This window comes from Symsagittifera roscoffensis, chromosome 3, assembly GCF_963678635.1.
Source record: "Symsagittifera roscoffensis chromosome 3, txSymRosc1.1, whole genome shotgun sequence".
Lineage (NCBI taxonomy): Eukaryota > Metazoa > Xenacoelomorpha > Acoela > Convolutidae > Symsagittifera > Symsagittifera roscoffensis.
The window spans coordinates 45,744,635-45,767,496 of NC_087064.1; the positions used below are offsets into that span (position 1 = coordinate 45,744,635).

A 22,862-nucleotide genomic window follows, 5' to 3' on the forward strand; every position below is an offset into this window, starting at 1 on the left:
TTTCAATTGAATTCAACAAATGCATCAATATATATATATATATATATATATATATATATGAATGCACATGTAAAGATGAGACTTTTCCAAAAAAAAAGTTAAAATCAGCAAAACCTATATCAGAGTCTTCACTACGTTATTTACTCTTAAAAAGAGATGCCCAATAATCTTTTTGAACTTCTGGAACAATTTATGATCGGCGCTTTTTTGATAACATGAGCACAACTTGAGAAAACTGGACCAATGGAAATCTAAAAAGTAAATTAGACTTTCAAAACTAGAAATCGTTCACGTTTTTTGCGCCTTTTGCACATTCGTATTTGCAGAGTGCTACTTACATCACTTCCAGCAGATGGATTTTGATTGAACTCAAAAAGTGCATTTACACCTAAGTGCATCAATATTTTGAATTTTTTCCTGAAAAAAATCGAAAAAAAATCAGCAAAACCTATATAAGAGTCTTGACTACGTTCATTACTCTTAGAACAAATGACCTTAAATCTCACTAAATTTCAATATCAGTTTGTTTAAAATAACCCAATTTAAGAGTATTGGATCAAAAGGTAAAATTTATATTCTGCATTCTGCTGGGAAATCTATAAATTAAATTCCACTTTCAAAACTATAAACGTTTTTTCGCGCCATTTCTATGTTCGTTTTGGAGAGTGCTATTCACGTCACTTTCAGCTAATGAATTTCAATTGAACTCAAAAAGTGCATATATACCTTAGTGCATTCATAAATGCGCCAATATATATGATTGCACATCTGTAAATATTGAGGACTTTTCCGGAAAAAAAAACAAAAAAAATGAACAGGACCTATCAAAGAGTCTTCAATACGTTAATTACTCCTCAAAAGAGATGCCCATTAATCTTTGAATTTCTCGAGCAATTTATGAGAGGCGCTTTTTTGATAACATGAACCCAATTACAGAAAACAGGACCGATAAGAATTTAAAAATTAAATTCCACTTTCGAAACTAGAAATCGTTCACCTTTTGATGCGCCACTTCCATATTTGTATTTGCAGAGTGCTACTTATATCACTTCCAGCAGATGGATTTCAATTGAACTCAAAAAGTGCATATATACCTTAGTGCATTCATAAATGCGCCAATATATATATGATTGCACATCTGTAAATATTGAAGACTTTTCCTAAAAAAACAAAAAAAAATCAACAGTACCTATATAAGAGTCGTCGATACGTTAATTGCATTCAACAATAGATGCCCATTGATCTCTTTGAATTTTTGGAACAACTAATCTTTGGCGCTTTTTTGATAACATGAACCCAATTAGAGAAAACTGGACCAATGGAATTTAAAAATTAAATTCCACTTTCTAAACTAGAAATCGTTTACCTTTTGTTGCGCCACTTCCACATTTGTATTTGGAGAGTGCTATTTACATCACTTCCAGCAGATGGATTATAATTGAACATAAAAAGTGCACATATACCTAAGTGCATTAACATTTTAGACTTTTTCCTGGAAAAAAAAATCAGCAAAACCTATATAGAGTCTTCACTACGTTCATTACTCTTAAAAACAAATGAACTTAAATCTCTTTAAATTTCAAGATCAGTTTGGTATGCACAATTTTAACTTAAAACCAAACTTGAGAAAAATGGAGCAATAGAAGTTTATATTCCGCTGGGAAATCTATAAATTAAATTCCACTTTCAAAACTAGAAACGTCTTTTCGCGCCACTTCCATGTCTGTTTTTGGAGAGTGCTATTTATGTCACTTTCAGTAGATGAATTTCAATTGAACTCGAAAAGTTCATATATACTTTTCGAGTTCAATTGAAAAGTAATACATTCATAAAGGCATCAATATATATGAATGCACATGTAAATATTAGAGACTTTTCCAATAAAAACAAAACAAAAAAATCAGCTAGACCTACATAAGAGTCTTCACTACGTCACTACGTTAATTACTCTTAAAAACAGATGCCCATTAATCTTTTTGATTTTCTGGAACAATTTATGACCGGCGCTTTTTTGATAACATGAACACAACTAGAGAAAATTGGACCAATGGAAATCTAAAAAGTAAATTCCACTTTCAAACCTAGAAATCATTCACGTTTTTTACGCCCTTTGCAGATTCGTATTTGCAGAGTGCTATTAACATCATTTCCAGCGGATGGATTTTAATTGAACTCCGAAAGTGCATATATACCTAAGTGCATCAATATTTTAGACTTTTTCCTGAAAAAAAATCAGCAAAACCTTTATAAGAGTCTTCAATACGTTCAATACTCTTAAAAAATGACCTTAAATCTCTTTAAATTTCAAAATCAGCTTAGTATGCAAACTTTTTGCTAAAAAGAACCCAACTTGAGAAAATTGGATCAATAGGTAAAATTTATACTCTGCTGAGAAATCTTTAAATTAAATTCCACTTTCAAAACTAGAAACAATTTTTCGCGCCATTTCTAAGTTCGTTTTGGAGAGTGCTATTTCAGTCACTTTCAGCTAATGACTTTCAATTGAACTCAAAAAGTGCATATATACCTTAGTGCATTCATAAATGCACCAATATATATGATTGCACATCTGTAAATATTGAAGACTTTTCCTAAAAAACAAAAAAAAATCAACAGTACCTATATAAGAGTCTTCGGTACGTTAATTGCATTCAACAATAGATGCCCATTGATCTCTTCGAATTTTTGGAACAACTTATCTTTGGCGCTTTTTTGATAACATGAACCCAATTAGAGAAAACTGGACCAATGGAATTTAAAAATTAAATTCCACTTTCGAAACTAGAAATCGTTTACCTTTTGTTGCGCCACTTCCACATTTGTATTTGGAGAGTGCTATTTACATCACTTCCAGCAGATGGATTATAATTGAACATAAAAAGTGCACATATACCTAAGTGCATTAACATTTTAGACTTTTTCCTGGAAAAAAAAATCAGCAAAACCTATATAGAGTCTTCACTACGTTCATTACTCTTAAAAACAAATGAACTTAAATCTCTTTAAAATTCAAAATCAGTTTGGTATGCACAATTTTAACTTAAAACCAAACTTGAGAAAAATGGAGCAATAGAAGTTTATAATCCGCTGGGAAATCTATAAATTAAATTCCACTTTCAAAACTAGAAACGTCTTTTCGCGCCACTTCCATGTCTGTTTTTGGAGAGTGCTATTTATGTCACTTTCAGTAGATGAATTTCAATTGAACTCGAAAAGTTCATATATACTTTTCGAGTTCAATTGAAAAGTAATACATTCATAAAGGCATCAATATATATGAATGCACATGTAAATATTAGAGACTTTTCCAATAAAAACAAAACAAAAAAATCAGCTAGACCTACATAAGAGTCTTCACTACGTCACTACGTTAATTACTCTTAAAAACAGATGCCCATTAATCTTTTTGATTTTCTGGAACAATTTATGACCGGCGCTTTTTTGATAACATGAACACAACTAGAGAAAATTGGACCAATGGAAATCTAAAAAGTAAATTCCACTTTCAAACCTAGAAATCATTCACGTTTTTTACGCCCTTTGCAGATTCGTATTTGCAGAGTGCTATTAACATCATTTCCAGCGTATGGATTTTAATTGAACTCCGAAAGTGCATATATACCTAAGTGCATCAATATTATAGACTTTTTCCTGAAAAAAAATCAGCAAAACCTTTATAAGAGTCTTCAATACGTTCAATACTCTTAAAAAATGACCTTAAATCTCTTTAAATTTCAAAATCAGCTTAGTATGCAAACTTTTTGCTAAAAAGAACCCAACTTGAGAAAATTGGATCAATAGGTAAAATTTATACTCTGCTGAGAAATCTTTAAATTAAATTCCACTTTCAAAACTAGAAACAATTTTTCGCGCCATTTCTAAGTTCGTTTTGGAGAGTGCTATTTCAGTCACTTTCAGCTAATGACTTTCAATTGAACTCAAAAAGTGCATATATACCTTAGTGCATTCATAAATGCACCAATATATATGATTGCACATCTGTAAATATTGAAGACTTTTCCTAAAAAACAAAAAAAAATCAACAGTACCTATATAAGAGTCTTCGGTACGTTAATTGCATTCAACAATAGATGCCCATTGATCTCTTCGAATTTTTGGAACAACTTATCTTTGGCGCTTTTTTGATAACATGAACCCAATTAGAGAAAACTGGACCAATGGAATTTAAAAATTAAATTCCACTTTCGAAACTAGAAATCGTTTACCTTTTGTTGCGCCACTTCCACATTTGTATTTGGAGAGTGCTATTTACATCACTTCCAGCAGATGGATTATAATTGAACATAAAAAGTGCACATTTACCTAAGTGCATTAACATTTTAGACTTTTTCCTGGAAAAAAAATCAGCAAAACCTATATAGAGTCTTCACTACGTTCATTACTCTTAAAAACAAATGAACTTAAATCTCTTTAAAATTCAAAATCAGTTTGGTATGCACAATTTTAACTTAAAACCAAACTTGAGAAAAATGGAGCAATAGAAGTTTATAATCCGCTGGGAAATCTATAAATTAAATTCCACTTTCAAAACTAGAAACGTCTTTTCGCGCCACTTCCATGTCTGTTTTTGGAGAGTGCTATTTATGTCACTTTCAGTAGATGAATTTCAATTGAACTCGAAAAGTTCATTTATACTTTTCGAGTTCAATTGAAAAGTAATACATTCATAAAGGCATCAATATATATGAATGCACATGTAAATATTAGAGACTTTTCCAATAAAAACAAAACAAAAAAATCAGCTAGACCTATATAAGAGTCTTCACTACGTCACTACGTTAATTACTCTTAAAAACAGATGCCCATTAATCTTTTTGATTTTCTGGAACAATTTATGACCGGCGCTTTTTTGATAACATGAACACAACTAGAGAAAATTGGACCAATGGAAATCTAAAAAGTAAATTCCACTTTCAAAACTAGAAACCGTTCACGTTTTTTACGCCCTTTGCAGATTCGTATTTGCAGAGTGCTATTAACATCATTTCCAGCGGATGGATTTTAATTGAACTCCGAAAGTGCATATATACCTAAGTGCATCAATATTTTAGACTTTTTCCTGAAAAAAAATCAGCAAAACCTTTATAAGAGTCTTCACTACGTTCAATACTCTTAAAAACAAATGACCTTAAATCTCTTTAAATTTCAAAATCAGCTTAGTATGCAAAATTTTTGCTAAAAAGAATCCAACTTGAGAAAATTGGATCAATAGGTAAAATTTATATTCTGCTGAGAAATCTATAAATTAAATTCCACTTTCAAAACTAGAAACAATTTTTCGCGCCATTTCTAAGTTCGTTTTGGAGAGTGCTATTTCAGTCACTTTCAGCTAATGACTTTCAATTGAACTCAAAAAGTGCATATATACCTTAGTGCATTCATAAATGCACCAATATATATGATTGCACATCTGTAAATATTGAAGACTTTTCCTGAAAAAAAAAACAAAAAAATTAACAGGACCTATATATGAGTCTTCGATACATTAATTACTCTTAAAAATACATGCCCATTAATCTCTTTGAATTTCTGGAGCAATTTATGATTGGCGCTTTTTTGATAACATGAACCCTATTAGAGAAAGCTGGACCAATGGAAATCTAAAAAATAAATTCCACTTTCGAAACTAGAAAGTGGAATTCAGAAAATAGAAAGCAGTCTCGAAAAGTCTAGTTATCAGCACTTATACGTGTTAAATCAGCACTTATACATGAATAAAAGCTGATATAAAACGGTACCATAACAGCAGCGTTGATATGCCAATCTGGGTCATATCACATAATGAATATATTTTTTGATGGAAATTTGATTGAAAACAATTTCACCTTTTTTTCAGACTTGTTTAGTCATTTTTTTCATCTCAAACTAGTTATAGAAAAAATTTGCTACCTGTATTATTCAGTGGAGTGAGATATTTACATATCAGGCTACGTGGATATTATAGCGTGATAACTGAATTTTGTAATCATAGTATAACATCAACAAAAATTGAAAGGAGTCAAGTCAAATAAGGCACAAACTGCTTCAGCATACCCAACACCAAATGCACATGCTGGAAACTCCACGTTTCTTGATGATTGAAAATAAAAGTTGTTTACGGGAAAAAAAGCCTGGTTCCCGGTTGCCAAAACACTTGCTCTCCCAGGTGAAAATACGGAAACTCTGGAAGCTGATTCCAGAAATAGGTTTATGTAGACCATTACCTGTTGATTTGAGCTTTTGGGACTACTCGCCAATGCTAGAGCTGCATCTCCACCTGTTGTCGCCATTGCATTTAGAGGACTAAAACAGACAAACACGCAATGAGCATTCTCATGAATCACAAACTGACATCGGACATTTTTTCAGTCTCTGTGTAAATCACTGGAACAAAATATTCCAACCCTTCCCAATAGGGGTAAGTTTCGTCAGTAGGTTCTTATCTATGGTACTAGTTAACTTGTTTGGTCCCGTGACAACACTAGTTTAGATGATTGGTCCCGCATATTTTCTAAAAATAAGAGATAGCTCGGGATTTGAACCTACGCCTTGTGTTTGGTAACCGGATTCGTACCCACTAGACTGGGTGTTAGATATTAAGCCGACGGGACTTCAAGCCGAATCGTAAAATTACGGACTTCAAGCCGAAAATTTTCCCATCAAGTCATGAAATATGATTAATTTGAAAACTCTTTTGAATAATTACTCAATTTCATAATCTTTCTTCAGTAGTTATTGGCGTTTTCATGAAATTTAAGCCTCCAAATGATGTTTAGGAAAACTGAAAAAAAAAAACACGGTTGAAGGCAATTTTCTTGTTTATAATTTATGCATTTCAAAAACCGGCTGATATTTTGACGGATGCCAATTCTAAGTGATTTATTGTCATGAATAACGCTTATTCTGGTCTAACTTGCCTAAAATTTTTAAAAGCAACGTTTTACAGATCAAAAAAATAGTGTTTTGAGTGTATGTAAAGTTTAAATTTCGGCCTGAAGTCCCTTCGGCTTGAAGTCCCGTCGGCTTGTTGTCCTATACCCCACTAGACTAACTAGCCCCGTTTCGACAGCAATACAGAGAAATAAAAATGCTTACTGTTAGAATTAGCCATATACTATACCTCGGTTTTATTAGGGCCCACAGCCTTTTTGAGGCACCAAACAAGTAAACTAGTACCCAAAACTGTAGTGCTATGACATTACCCGCTTGTTGGTTTTGGTTCATCAGAACTAGTATGCGCATTGGCTGTCACCCTCATGCCTCCCACTTTGGCTGAAGCAAATTTAATATTCTTCTTGACAAAAGAACTTTCAAACAAGTTCGCTGCTTACTCATAACGAACAGAGGTATTGAACTTATTCTTTTGCGTTGAGAAAATTTGCTCAATTATAGTATGAGATCAGCGCAGGGCTATTAAAATGAATCTTATATTGTTTTTTGTCTGTTCAAATAAGACACACTGACATGTGTTTTGTATGTTCAATTAAGTCGCATTCACCGAGCTATTTATCGTCAAGTAACTCTTTCGTTGTTGATAAATTCTCGAAAGCAACAATCTGCTTAAAAGCACCGAATTTACTAATTCTTCTGATACTATCTACCAGAAAATTGAACGAAGCTATTTTCCCCGAAAATGCGAGTTATTTACTACAAAACTGTAAATTTTATGAATATAAGCAATTCAAAAGCAAAATAAGCAATATAAGAATTCAAATATAAGCACTTAAAAACATGGCACACAGCTGAAACTATTTTCAAAGTCAAAGAATTGCTTACCAGCAGGGCTATGACCAGGAACTTTCTCATTTGTATCTGTCATTTTTCTAAAACAAAGGAATTATCGTAACATATATTGAAGTCGTTAAATTGAAACACATATGCAGCAAAAAAAGGCTCTTATAATAAGAATAATAATAATAATAACAAAGGATTCAGGAATATAAACAAAGGGTTCGCATAAAACCCTGTCATTGCAGTGTTCCAAGTTTAAGAAATTTTTGCTAAAAAGTAAATTTCAAACGTTTTCGCAACTATGTGCATCGTCAGGATTTTTACAATAAACTACTCTAAATGACGATAAAACATCAATTTACAAATGTTATTTACAATAAATCACATACAATTTGGTTCTAAACCATCATGATAAAAAATTAGCCAATCACAGTTGACCTCTAAATTACTATTAAGATTAGTTTTCAGTTATAAGTGTAAGTTTCTTCAGGTCTCTACAGTTGTTGGATTCGCATAAAATGCGCCAAGAGCGTGTATCTGATTCGTTGTAGCAAGTTTTGAAAAACTTCGTGTACACTCCTAGTAGTCTGTTTTTGCCTTCTGGTTCAAACAATATGTCACATTAAAAGTATTCGTTGTACAGATTAGCAAGACAACATGCCGGAAACGAGAAATCCGTCTCGCACTTCTTCAGACGCATTTGTTTGCAGACAAAAATTCGTGTCATTTGACAATTCATTTGAGCTCTTCGGTTTCCATGTTCAGTGATGCTTACATGGTTCCTCGAGTCTGTAACATTCGACCAAATACTACACAGCGACAGAGCGTAGAAAAAGTACCTATCAACGACTGGCAGGCGTCAGTTACCTTAAATCTACTCGTTTTTCACCGTCCGACCTTGCCAGTTGATTTTCTGGTCTGTTTAGGGCTAAGTAAAAAGTTACTATTTTTAGGCCATCAGTCAAACGACTTTTGTTCAGCTTTCGCTTACATGCGAACACAACCACATAGCTGAGTCTCGGATCCTCAGACTACGTGATTGCCATTAAAAACACGGCTCGAACAACCTATTTTAACATGTTTTTGTGTGACAATTCTATATTAAATCCATTGGAGATGGATTGACCCTTTCGTCTTTCTAGCTACTCATATTCTAAAATATCAAATTATACCGGTGTTAATTCAGAGTTCTACGACATCCAAGTAGCTACAAAGTTAGTTTTATATAGTCCCTTCACATGAGACAGTCTCTGGGGGACCAAGCCTCCGCTCCCGCAATCTTCCTGAGATAACGCTTTTATCTCTTCCGACTTGTGGCACGGGAGGGTTCCGTGGAATATTCCTTCCTCACTGAAGCTTCCTTCTCCACTAATATCCGCTGCTAAGGGTTTTATCGTGTGTTATTGCCACGATAAGAGGCTTCGTACTTTTCGTCTCTTTTGCGACCATTTTCCACAAAATTTGTCGTTGTTCTCTTTTTTCGTCGTTTTTCGTCAAAATGGCCGTCTTTTTGTATTTCTCAGAAATATTCACTTATCAATCGAAATTTTGAAAATAAAAATTCTAGAATACTCCTACCCTCCTTCGCAATACTTTTTCGTCAATAAGGCCTTTATTCGTTTTTTCTCGTGTCACCGGAAGGTTGCGCTGTGCCATCTGGCAGAATGGCACATACTCCCCGGACAGTCCCCATGAATGTCCCTATTGATCGCATAACACCGGGTAATCGTCAAGTAGTGTTCCAGTTTTCTGTAATCAATCTTACAAATTGCATAAGAAAATGAAATTTATCTACTCCACCTCAACTCACTACGTGTTCACAAATGGCATCGTACTACATTTCACTGCCTTTCAACATTTTCACAAAATTTGCACCATGAGGAGTGTCCTAGATAAAATTTCTTTTCTGACTACTTCCGTCGTCTTGCCATAAAACTTGTTTTCGCTCTTTGTGATTAAAAAGTTGGGACGTGGCACGCACGGCCACGCACCCGTTAAAATTAACTTAACATCACTCACCAAGTATAATCAGTTATTTATGCGGTCCTTTCAATATTAAAACTAAGAAACTCTGTGGCTAGGAAAGTTATTGAGTTACTCACCCTTCTCAAGCGAGTTTACTCAAACGTACCATGTCGCCACACAGTGAAATTGTGTCTTACACAGGTTAAAAACTTCAATCGTGTTTAAATAGGTAAATATACTCACCTATGTTCTATATTGTGCCATTCTGCCAGATGACACAGCATAACCTTCCGGCGACATAAAGAAGAGTGACTAAAGGCCTTATGAACAAAAAAGTGTTGCGACGGAGGGTCAGAATGTTCTAGAATTTTTATTTTTAAAATTTCGATTGGAAGAAGAACATTTCTGAGAAATAGAGAAAAGACGGCCATTTTGAATAAAAAGACGAAAAAAAGAACCACGATAGAGATTGTGAAGAACAGTCGAGCAAGAAAATTACGAAGCCTCTTATCGTGGCAATAACACACGATAAGAACCTTAGCGACGTATATTTGTGGAGAAGGAGGCTTCAGTGGGGGAAGAAATATACCACGGAACCCTCCCGGGACACGAAATATAAGAGATAAGAGTGTTATCTCAAGAATATTACGGGAGCGGAGGCTTGGTCCCCCAGAGACTGTCTATGTGAAGGGACTGTATAGACTGACTGTATAGCTGCTATAATGTCATAGATTTTAATTAACACCGTTATTATTTAATATTTCAGAGTATGAGTAGCTAGAAGAAGGAAAGGGTCAATCCATCTCTAATGGATTTAATATAGAACTGTCACACAAAAACATAATAAAATAGGTTGTTTGAGCCGTGTTTTTAATGACAATCACGTAGTCTGAGGATCCGAGACTCAGCTATGTGGTTGTGTTCGCATGTAAACGAAAGCTGATCAAAAGTCGTTTGACTGATGGCCTAAAAATGATAACTTTTTGATTTGCCCTAGACAGACCAGAAAATCAACTGGCAAGGTCGAGACGGTGAAAAACGAGTAGAATTAAGGTAACTGACGCCTGCCAGTCGTTAATAGGTACTTTTTCTACGCTCCGTCGCTGTGTGATATTTGGGCGAATGTTACATATATATACATAAATAGTCATAACTAAAATCAACAATTTCAACAATTTTAGCAATTGCAACACTGTAGTTTGGTCTGACCAAACTAGATCAAAACAAAAAGTTTAACAAGTTCAATAATCAAAACTTGGTTCATTGGTTCAAGTTTTAACACACAAAAACAATCAAGTTTTTTTTCTCCTTCCCTTTTCTCCTTTGCTCACGTCTTCACTTGTTCTCTTCGTTCATCATCTTCATTCCATCGCTTCTCTTTCTTGATCTTCAGCTTCGCTGTCTTCTAGGACTTTACCAGCATGTCCATGGAGTTGCGGGCCGTGCCCCAACTCTCCTGTTCCAACAGCCTCGGTTTGCAACAAGGTAGCAAGTCCACATTCACCTTTTGCTCCCGGTTCCTGCAAAAACTGCAAGAGGAAGGGGTCAATCCATCTCCAATGGATTTAATATAGAACTGTCACACAAAAACATATTAAAATAGGTTGTTCGAGCTGTGTTTTTAATGGCAATCACGTAGTCTGAGGATCCGAGACTCAGCTATGTGGTTGTGTTCGCATGTAAACGAAAGCTGATCAAAAGTCGTTTGAATGATGGCCTAAAAATGGTAACTTTTTACTTAGCCCTAAACAGACCAGAAAATCAACTGGCAAGGTCGAGACGGTGAAAAACGAGTAGGATTAAAGTAACTGACGCCTGCCAGTTGTTAATAGGTACTTTTTCTACGCTCCGTCGCTTCGTAGTATTTGGGCGAATGTTACATAGACGTTTTTATGGCGCTCCTGGGTGGGCCTGTCAAAGGCATAAGACCATCATGATCAGCAAGCGTTTCAGCGACGAACCCTCCGCTCCGGGCGTATGCCCGAGTTAGAGGCCTTAATGACCGTTATTGTACTAGTGGGAAGGTGCGTACCCTCCGTCTAGTACTATTTAGCTTTTTAACTTAGTTAACACCGAAAATTCCGGGGGCCTGAGGGTTAGGTGGGAAATCTAGAGCCCGCTTGTCCCGAGGTCCCAGGACCAAAAACAATTAAAGAGAAAGCGTAAAACCAAACAAAAATAGTGTATAACCAAGAAAAAGCCAAAAATTAATTTATTTGAAAACAAAAAAGTACAAAAAACAGTAAAAAATCCAAAAAAGTACAAAAAACAGTAAAAAACATAAAGTGACAGTTTATATGTTATTTCCGGACGAGATGTGATCTGACCTTCCTATTTGTTGTTGTTTCAGATCGATTTATATCGTTTCTGATAGAAAGATTGTGTGTTTTGGTGAAGGGTTGGATACCCTCCCTCGAGTGTAATTTGAGTGTTTAAGCACGTTAATGGTGATTTTGCCGGTGACCGGAGGGTAGAGTGGCAAGCTGATCAACGTGTTCCACACTCAACAGGGACATCAAGGACAACATCCGCAACGACTGTTGGGTATCGTTGAAGCAATTTTAGTATCGTTCGGGTATTATTTCATTAAAACTTAAGTGGTGGGGGCACGATTGGCGCGGTCCGATTGTACCCTCCATCGATTACAAATTTCCGAGTTAAGGGTCTTAATTCGGATATTTTGGTGCAAAGGAGGGTATAGTACTATTCATTAACGACTAATAATAGATTAATATCCTTATTATATATTACTTATCTCCTCAATTAGATCCAAAAAACACCCAATTTTGTCGAAAATCATCGATTTTCGATCAAACTGTAGACCCCCAAATTTTTGGATATCCGAGCTTTTCCGAACAACAAAAAATTTTATATAGGGAGTAGCTACGTAGTTCGATCCCCCTAACTAAAGAAACCGCGTGAGAAAAGACTCAGTAGAAGTTGGAAAAAACCAAAATTTTTCGGTCAAAATTTCGATAATTTTTTGAATTTTGTCAATCTGTTTTGGGGATCGAGTTTTTGAGTTTTTAGAGTTAGAGCAATAAAATTTTTTGCGTTAGGAGCGTGCTAGCATAACGTGCTCGGTTACTAGAGAAATTTTTGGGTAACCCTCCGAGTAGCTCCGTGGATAGAGCTAACGACTTAAGGTTTGGAAAAGGAAGGAATCGGAGGGTACAAATTTGATAGTTTTTGGCCAAATTTTTGTTTCTAAACCAATTTTGGTCCAGTTTTTTGCATTATTCCAGTGCCGTACAGGGCTGCTACGCTCATTTCAAGTATTTTTAGGCACTTTCGACCGGAATTGCGAAAAAAGTCTTTCAGATCCTATACAGGTGGTGAAAAAGGCCATTTTGACGAACGCATTTTTGGCGATTTCTAAAAGACTAGTTAACCGATCGGGATAATTTTGGTACCATAAGTCGACGTTTTTGACCACTTTTCCGAATCGCAACCGTTTTTGGGTTGACTATTTCGGAAAAGAAAAATTTTTCTAGAATTTGTTGGTTCGGAGGGTCCAAATCACGGGCAACCCTCCGAGCGACAGAAAATTTTATCAAAACATCCTTTTATTCAATTGGGAAGGTTGACCGTGTCAGCCAACCTAGTTTTAAGTCAGGTAGACCGCTTTCAGAGGCTTTACTGCGGTGATAGAACCCTTTTTCTTGATTTTGGGGGAACCCTCCGAAGTGACCCTCCGGAGTCAGCTAAACCCTTTAGCAACCCTCCTTAGTGGAAAATTTCCACGAGATCACCCTAAGAAGTTAAAACAGCTCCCCTTAGAGCTCCTAGCTTGTTTTGACGCTTTTTGAAACGAGGGGGAGAACCTTCTAAGCGAGATCGAAAAATTTGAAAATTTTGGAGGTACCCTCCGAAGTAACCCTCCGGAGCATATTAAGCATCTTATTGACCCTCCTTAGTAAATTAAGGGGGACCCTCCGAGGTAACTTGGGTGATTAGGGTACCCTCCGAAGTAACTTGGGTGATTAGGGTACCCTCCGAAGTAACTTGGGTGTTCAAGGTACCCTCCGAGGTAACCCTCCGGAGCGTCTTAAACCTTCTAACGATCTTCCTTGTTAGAGACTTGAGTAAACTTTCTGTGACAATTTGGGCAACGGAAAATATCCATTTAATTAGGATCATATTAGGATATTAGGCGTGCTTATCAGGATCATAAGAACCCATTTTGACCCGGAAATTCGTGATCAACTTTGGATTCTACATTGGGTGTATTAGAAGTACCCGAACAAAATTTTTTTTTTATTGTGATTTTGGTTGTGTGGTTGCCTTGAGCTACTTAATAGGAAAGTTCGGGCAATCCGGGAACGAATAAAGGAAGACCTCGGTGGGTGTATTAGGCAAATACACACCCACTTGAGAAGAAAAATTGTTCCCTACTCTCGTGCACTTGGAGCAGTCCGAGTGTGGGAGAGCTTTTTCATAGATTTGACGAATTTTCGATCAGAGGTTGCCTTGAGCTGCTTAGTAGGACAGCTCGGGCAATCGCAGGACACCTAAAAGAAGACCTCGGTGGGTGTATTAGGCAGATACACACCCACTTGAGAAGACTGTGTCCTGGGCTTCGTTCTTTCGGATCGTTCCGATTGGGGGAAGTCTTTTTCTTTAAGACTAAGTTTTATTTATCTATTTCTGAATCATCACTGCTTTTTTTCAAAGATTGCTAAATTTTAACAAAGCAGTGACTTGATAAATTGTGTGGCAATAAATTAATACTGACAAAAGGTCGCTGTCACCTGTAGGATATTCTTATCTGATTATCGATTGTGTTTTGTGTGTCGATTATATCTTGTGGAAACTTAGTGATACTGTTATACTATACAACCGGGTTGAGTTAGCATTATATCAATACTGGGTAGACCCTGTGTGTAACTTTAGCTGAGTCACTAGTTTAGTCGTGAGAGATCTAAGAGACATTTTGATACTGACGGAATCGAGTAGGCAGCGTTAAGTGATTTAACTAAATCTTGTTTGTGGTACGTTTGCATTGCCATCAAATTACGAATTCTTTCATTTTGTTAAAAACTATGCAGCGCAGGGACTCGCTAGGATCGACTACTAAAATTCCCAGGCTAAGCAAGGGAAGCACGCGGAAACTTAAAACTAGGCGTAGCCAAACCTCGTTTAGCAGCGCTTCCGACGCGTTTGCTGAAGACGAATCGACTAAAGGTCAACCTGATCTTTCAGTGAGCGAAATGAAACTAAGGAGCGAGAAAAACCTCGATGGCAATCAAGGGTGGAGCGCCGAGGCCGGGCCTGCGAGCGAAACGCTGGTGGATCCCTTTGACGAAGGGGAGCGAACGCTCATTCGACCCGACTTTGAGCCAGACGAGGTCCTCGAACGGGAGGAAGTCGAGAGGACAGAGGAGACCTCGGAGCGTCCCGAGGTCGAACCTCGGGAGGAAGTGTTGTACAGGGGAATGTCCAAATCAGAGACTAAGAGCTATAAATGGAGAAAGGAACCTTCACATCCGACAAGTGCACACTCATCTTTGGCCAAACAGAGCAACAACGCGATGATGTCGAGTATGAGTCCGGGTGAAGAGCAGACGTTCTCGAAGGCAAAGAAAAGTTGGAAGTCTCTGTACGATGAGCGCGTGACGTTGCTACAAGCCGGAGGTCTATCCTCTAGTTACGACCAACCTCGTCTTCTCTGGGGCTAACCCCGCCATTGGGGGCAGCTGGTGACATAAGTGATATGTTCGCTGGTGTGATGAATGGCCTGGATGAATTGAGGCGGGACATGACTAAGAGGATAGATCAAGTTGACGAGAGAGCTCACCATGGTCGAGAGAGTTTGAAGGACGAGCTAACGCACGTGAAGTCGCAGGCGAGGTTTGATCAGGCTCAATTGATTCGTGACACCGATCAATGCCTGGCCGAGAGCCTGGCACAGGCAAACAAAGAGTCAGAGGAAAGAGAGGCTAGGATGACAAGAGAGATCGAGCGATTGTTGAATGATCATGATAATACCTACGCCCAAACGATGACTGGCCTGGAAAGGAGGTTGGACGCCAAATCTGACTTGATGATGCGGAAGCTTGACGCGATACTGAATGGGAGTAGTTGGCAGGAGCATTCCAACTCAAGGGAGCGCTCACGCCATGCGAATGTTGGAGATGGTACGGGCAACAGTGCCAGAGCCCAGCAAGGCTCGAGAACGAACTACGAACATAGAAACAAGGAGCGGCCAAGAGCAGCCCCGCAGAGGCCTGGCTGGACGAATCCAGTCCCGCCGGAGGCAGATGCCACCCCGGAGACAAGATTGCCAACTGTGCCACAAGTCAGTTCAGTACCGGATCTGACTACAGTCTCACAAGACACAACGATGTATGCCTCGATGTTTGAGCCTCTGAACAGATCTCTCGAAACATTCATCACCAAGCTCTCGAAGTCAACCGAGAGAGGAGAGAGGTCAAGAAGAACACTGAAAAAGCCGAAGTCATATAAAGACGAGTCGGACGGCTGCATTGATACTTGGATAGAGGTGATGAAGTTACACTTTGAGGAAGAGAATCTCTCCAAGAAACAAGAGTGCAGCGCGCTGACAAGCAACCTGGAGGGTACTGCATTAAATTGTGTAATGGCGAAAAGAGCCAATGAGAGAGACAGCGCTCGCAAGATATTCGACATCCTGCTGAATCGTTTCGGCTCTGGAGTACAAGGGCACCAGGCTATGGTGAAGTTCGAGAAGAGGCGTCAGAGAGATGAAGAATCAATAGATAAATTCTTGGACGACCTTGAATTGCTCAGGAGGAGAAGCAACCCGGATGAGAGAATATCCGAGCGAAACTTGGCGATTGCTTCGAAGTTCATGGATGGAGTAAGGAGTGAGGAGTTGAAGACGATGTTGGCCACTCACTTCACCCTGTCGCTTGACCAGGTACCCACGCCTGACGACTTGCGTATGAAGTCACGCGAGTATTTACTCATAAAACCGAGGGCGCAAAACCGTTACAGCAATTATGGCAACTATAGCGGGACAAACACTGGTGCGAATTCCAGTTGGTACAAACCTCGCGATGACATGGACAAGAGGAGGTCGGGTGCGAATTGTGGTTCGATGGACCATCACGTTTCTGCGTGTTCTGCATACAAACAGAACATGAAGGCCATAGGCTACTTTCTCGAGGACGTCGACGCGACCGACGAGGATCATGAAGAGTACGTCAGAGGGCTCATCATGAAATATGGTCCGAGGTGTTTCTTCTGTAATTTGGAGGGACACTTCAAGTCGGATTGTACTCAATTTTGGGACGCAGTAGCGGACGCGAAACATCCCCGCCACGAAGATGCGCTTTCGGGTGTCAAGGCCAGTCGAGCACGTCTGATCAACGAGGCTGAATCTCGGAGAAAGGAGACGACACCGAGCACCTTCACGACCAAAAAGGTTAGGACATGGCCTGACGAGGTGGTAGCCTCGAACCTCGAAGCAGAGTCGTCTAGCCCACTCAAGGTGGATTACGGCCTGGCGGCAAGGACAGCGCTGCAGAATGTCAAACAGGACCTAGCCACGAAAGAAGTGGAGCAATGGGTAAGGTCGGAGCTGGAGAGCACAGATCTTCGGGAAAGTTTTAATGTCCTGGGTAAAACGACAAAAGCAGAAGACAAAGAGGAACCCAAGAAACAGGGACTAAAACTGAACGTTATATCTGGTAAGACTTTCGGCATGACGAAGGCGGGGACCAAAATAATGTCCATCATCTCAGTCGCAGGGCACCAGGTGGTCAAGAAATTGAGTGAACCATCCGAGATTACACTAGTCCACCTGGACATCTATGCCGACTACCTGAAGGAGAAGGATCCCAAACTGGACTCCAGGGCAGTGCGAGCGCTGCTCACAACGGGAGGTCCGAGACTGATGAAAGTGGACGGACATTATATCGATGTACATGGCCCTTACCCGATCCTGATGAATTTGGATGGCATCAATATCTACACGAAAGCTCACATAACTGATGCGAACGATCAGATTGGCCGGATATACATTGGTCAAGAGGAGCTGAAGGTTAGACGAATCGGACACAACGCGATGCTCGAACAAGATGCGGTGCATATTGGTTGTGAGGCCGATCTGGCCGCACACGTTCTGGACGTGCAAGGCAGACAACTTTCAGTAAAGGGACTGCTAGACACGGGAGCAGTGGTTAGTGTCATGCCAGTCAAAACTTGGACTGACATGGGTTTCGAAAGGTCGGATCTCATACCGACAAACATCAGGTTGGCAGCTGCCAATCAGGGAGCGATCTATGTCACCGGACGAACCCCGATCATTTCACTGCAGCTCGGAGGAAGACATCTTTGGATGAGCTTCCTAGTAGTAGAGAATTTGGACGAATCCGACCAGTTCATCTTAGGAAGGGATTTCGTTCGCAACTTTGACGTCACGATCGATCTCAATGACGGATTGATTAGGATCAAGGATCCTGAGAGGAAGTATGAGAAAAGACCCCTTAATAAGATCTTAATTAATCAGGCCAAGGTGCCGATTTTTCTGGATCGAAAAGTCAGATTAAAACCAAACCAAGCCGTAGTAGCGACGTTTAGGATGAGGAACTTGAATGAACTCAGCAATGACAGGCAGGTGTGTCTGGTACCAAATCCAAACAGTAAAAGCTCGGCTATTTTAGGAAGAAGCTTCTCACTCACTCAGAGCGGACTGTGTGTGAGTGTGTTATTGAACACAGAAGCAACAACAGTGACAATACAGAGGGGAAAGAAACTTGGCTACGCTTTGCCTCTGAACACAGACTTTCTGAGTGTGGAGAACTTGAAGAAGTTTTATGTCACTAAATGTCCATTGCATGCGAACCAAGAATGTATAATGAAAAGAGTAAATGAATTGAAATCTTCTAGGAAATTGTTTTCAATGAAGTCGGAAACAGATGATGGGCTGTCTAGTTGTTCCAACTTTCCTGAGAGGCCGACGGAGGCAGAGTTAGCAGCGAATAAGCCTGTCCTACCTGAGATAGAACATCTGAAGGATAAAATATCAGACACGGAACTAGATTCGCTCAGGGCGGTGCTAAATCGGAACGCAGACGTTTTTTCGAAACATAAGGCCGACATAGGTTGTTGCAATTTTGTAGAGCACGAGATTGAGATAGAAGAGGGCTCGGTACCTCATAGGGAAGGGGCGAGAAGAATGACCCCAAACAAGTCAGAAGCGTGTAGGAAGGAATTCGAGATGTTAATGGAGTACGACATGATCGAGCCGTCGAAGTCCCCATGGGCTTGTGGCGTGGTCATGGCGAAAAAGAAAGGGGGACAACTCAGATTTTGTTGTGATTTCCGTTATCTGAACGCAGTGACTATAAAGGACGCATACCCGATTCCCCGCATCGATGAGAGCCTATCCAAGCTGGGAGACGCTAAGTTCTTCACGACATTGGATTTGGGCTCCGCATTCTGGCAAGTGCCACTCAGAAAGCAAGATCGAGAGAAAATAGGTTTCGCGTGTGAGCTGGGACTGTTCCAGTGGAAGAGGATGCCATTCGGATTGTGCAACGCGACGGCCACATTCCAGCGACTGATGGCCCGGGCACTCACGAGCGTCACTAAGAAATATGGGAATCTCATCATGTGTTATGTCGATGATGTCGTGATTGCAACACCAACCTTAGAAGACCACATAGAGAGGTTGGAGGAGGTGTTTTCTTGCATGAAGCAGGCGGGTCTGAAATGCAAACCCTCTAAGTGTGAAATCCTCAGGGATTCCATAAAGTATCTGGGCCGCCTGGTTGACAAACATGGAGTGAGACCAGATCCCGAAGCGGTTGAAGCGGTGCTGACCTGGAAGGCACCTAAAACAGACACACAGCTGATGAGTTTTCTGGGATTCGCAAATTATTATCGAGAGTTCATCAAGGGGTATGCTGATAAAATATACCCCATGCAGAGGTTGATGAGAAACAAGGGCAAAACGTGCACCTGGACTGATGAGGCACAAGTCTCATTTGAAAATATCAAACGTGAACTTTGCGAGGCACCGATCCTCGGCATGCCAACGGAGAAGGGAATGTTCGTGCTGGACACGGATGCATCAGTGGTTGCGATATCGGGCATACTTCACCAGGAGCAGGAGTGGAACGGGAGAACGGTTCTTCGTCCGATAGCCTACGGGAGTAAAGTCCTGAGTGATACTGAAATGAAGTACGGCGCACCAAAAGCGGAGATGTTTGCGGTGATCACTTTCGTGGAAAAATACAGGGCCTACTTGGGGAGTGCTCCCTTCAAGTTACGTGTGGATAATCGTGCCCTTGCCTGGCTGAAAACCTATTCGATGGACCAAAGCTATATTGGTCGTTGGATTGTGCGCCTGGATGGATACCACATGATCATAGAGCACCGTACCCGTGACAAGCACCAGAACGCAGATAGCCTCAGTAAAAAGACAGAATTTTATGCGCGCCTCGAGGAGAAGCAGGCTAACCAATCAGAGATCAAAGACGGGTTTTCCTTTCTGGACAAAGAAACCTACGACAAGCTGCCACTTACTAGGTGGTTAGACAAGTCAGGACATCCTATATCTGGACACTCCGACCTTCCAGTGGAGACGGCCGCGGAGATAAAGCTTTTAGCCAGAGGCGAGCCCGTTCCGTTGGATCTGCTAGTCCGATCCAACTTGGTACAGCAAGAACTTACCAGGCTGGGCATAAACAGTATGGCTCTGTTGAACAGGACGGTGAACGTGGCGCCGGACGTCATGGGAAAGCTCCGTGACTTGTTGGACAGGGAAGTGGATAGGCATGATCGTGAATGGATGGAGACCATGCAGCGGTTGACTGTCACCGAGAGAACAGAGAAGAGGCCAGTGTCCATTCGCAGCCGAGGCGTTGAACGGGATTGCAGGTCGATTGTCAACCAGCTGGTGAGCTCGATGCCGAAGGAGGTCTTGTTGAGAACTTCGTTCACTGAATATGGAACACTGAATCAGAACCAAACTACTGAGGAAGTCAGGATCAAGTCGAAATCTAGCTTCACGAGGAGAGTGCATTTCACGGATGCAAAAGAAGAATACGAGCCGAGCCCAGATTGTTCGTCCGTGGACAAGACAATGTCCGGGGAGTCTGATACCTTCGAGCCAGTCAAGGACGACTCGTCTGAGGAGTCAGACACCTTTGAGCCCGTGCAGGACGACTTGTCCGGGGAGAGGTTGGCGAGACCACCTAGGGGCATAATTTTGTCTGGGGAGTCGGGTTCAAAGCAACCAATGGATAGAGTTTTGTCCGGGGAGTCGAGAAACATCTCAGACAACTTGGAATATGATGTTGGAGAGTCAGTCAACTCAAGTGTTGACTCGAGGCCTCAGTCCTGGGACAACACGTCTGAAACAACTTCCAATTCCGATATGTCAGAGATTGCAATCCACTCTTTATTGGTAGACTGGAAGCAGCGTGGGCTGGACCGAGAAACACATCAGGATCCAGACAGGGACAGATACACCTCAGATGAAGAGGGCACTGTGGTAGATAATGCCGCAGACGAGCTCGAGCTGATAGCAGTTTCGAAACGCCCAACCAGATTGCTGCCACATGGTACGGTCGTCCGTACCAATCTGGAACCATCTGTGCAGGAAGCGACGCCTTTGAAAAAGATATGGTGTGTCAAGTTGATGGACGATGCTCATGCCCCGGAGATAATGAGTGGGCAAATGAACGTGGTGAAGACGTATTTGAAAGCCAGGTACAGGCTGTCGAATCTCCTAAGGACTCAACGAAATGATAGAATGACGAGCAGTCTGAAGAGATGGATCGAGAATGGAGCACCTGACAAGGGAGACTTGGAAGAAGACAGCTACAAGATCTTGAAGCAATTCTACCTGAAGCGAAACGACTTGTTGTACCTGAATAAGGACGGAATCGTTGCCTGCAAGCGAAAAGAGGAGGACAAGGTCCTCTATAAATACAATTCAATAGTGTTACCACAGTTGTACCAGACCGAATTGCTCTTTCGCTCACATGATCAGATGGGTCATCAAGGCGTGGACAAAGTGTATAACAGGATACAGAAACGATTCGAATGGCCGGGATTGAAAAAGGCTTGTGAGAAGTGGATCGCCGCATGCCTGTCATGTCAGCAGGCGAAGGATCCCAGGAAACTAAGGTTCCCCCTACAGTCAATAGAGTCGTCAGGTTTCAACGAAGTGGTGCAAATTGATCATCAGAAAATCTGTATGACAGCAACGGGCTATAATCAGGTGCTGGTAATGATCGACCATTTTACGAAGTATGCGGAGGCAGCACCCTGCATGACAGCATCGGCGGAAGAACTATGCGATCATCTGATAAATGTATGGATAGCGAGGCATGGCTGCCCCATCACGTTCCAATCGGACAATGGCAAAGCATTCGTGGGCGATCTCACGAAGGAGTTGATGAAGAGGTCGCAGGTAGCGCAGGCCCACTCGACCACTTATCACCCGCAAACGAATGGCCTAGTCGAGAGGCAAAATCGCACACTGGTATCCATGCTGAGAGTCTATTGCTCGCGTTACATGGATGACTGGGACAAGCACTTGCCGCAAGTGATGGGTGCTTACAACAGCACGGAGCATTCCACCACGGGAATAAGTCCGCACATGATGTTAACGGGCCATGAAAAAGCGCTCCCGTTGACGTTTTTCTACCCTGAATATGAGGGGAAGAGGACAGCACCGCAAACGTACGTGCGGGATGTTATTAGAAGACAGCAGGATCTCAATGACTTATGCAGGAGGAATACGCAACAGGCGCAAATTAGACAAAAAAGGAGGTTTGACAAAAGGACAGCTGATGCGAAAGCCTACTCAGTTGGCGACTACGTCTGGGTGTTCCAGGAAGTGGTTCTACCAAAAGGAACCAAGAAATTATTAAAGAAATGGCGTGGTCCATTTCAGATAACAGAGGTGCACCAAGGAGGTCGTTTTTATCGGCTGAGCACTGGAAGAGCGGCTCATTACGAGAATATCAAACCCCACAATGCCTCGTCAGAGGATTGGTGCATCCCAGCGGACATGCAAGAGGGAGACTATTTGATAGTGGATCCTGCTTGTGAAGTGAATGAAAGGGGTACTCGCGACAAGAACGACGGGAATGAGGTGGTGGACGATTGCGATCTACCACTGGATCTCGAGTTGACCGAGCGAGTAGAGGTGGACGATGAAACTCTAC

At 40.7% G+C, this 22,862-nt stretch overlaps 1 protein-coding gene across 1 annotated transcript in view; it reads right to left on the reverse strand.

Moving 5' to 3' along the window:
* The window catches only part of LOC134842493 (uncharacterized), a 31,976-nt gene extending 24,104 nt beyond the window's left edge, over positions 1–7,872 (reverse strand). Inside the window, exons 1-3 of the mRNA XM_063858861.1 lie at positions 7,777–7,872; positions 7,203–7,272; positions 6,225–6,303 (exon numbers count right to left, since the gene is read on the reverse strand). Of these exons, the coding sequence (XP_063714931.1) occupies positions 6,225–6,303; positions 7,203–7,272; positions 7,777–7,819 (192 nt within the window). The 5' untranslated portion in view covers positions 7,820–7,872. The remainder of the gene's footprint in view (positions 1–6,224; positions 6,304–7,202; positions 7,273–7,776) is intronic.
* Between the last annotated feature and the right edge of the window lie 14,990 nt (positions 7,873–22,862).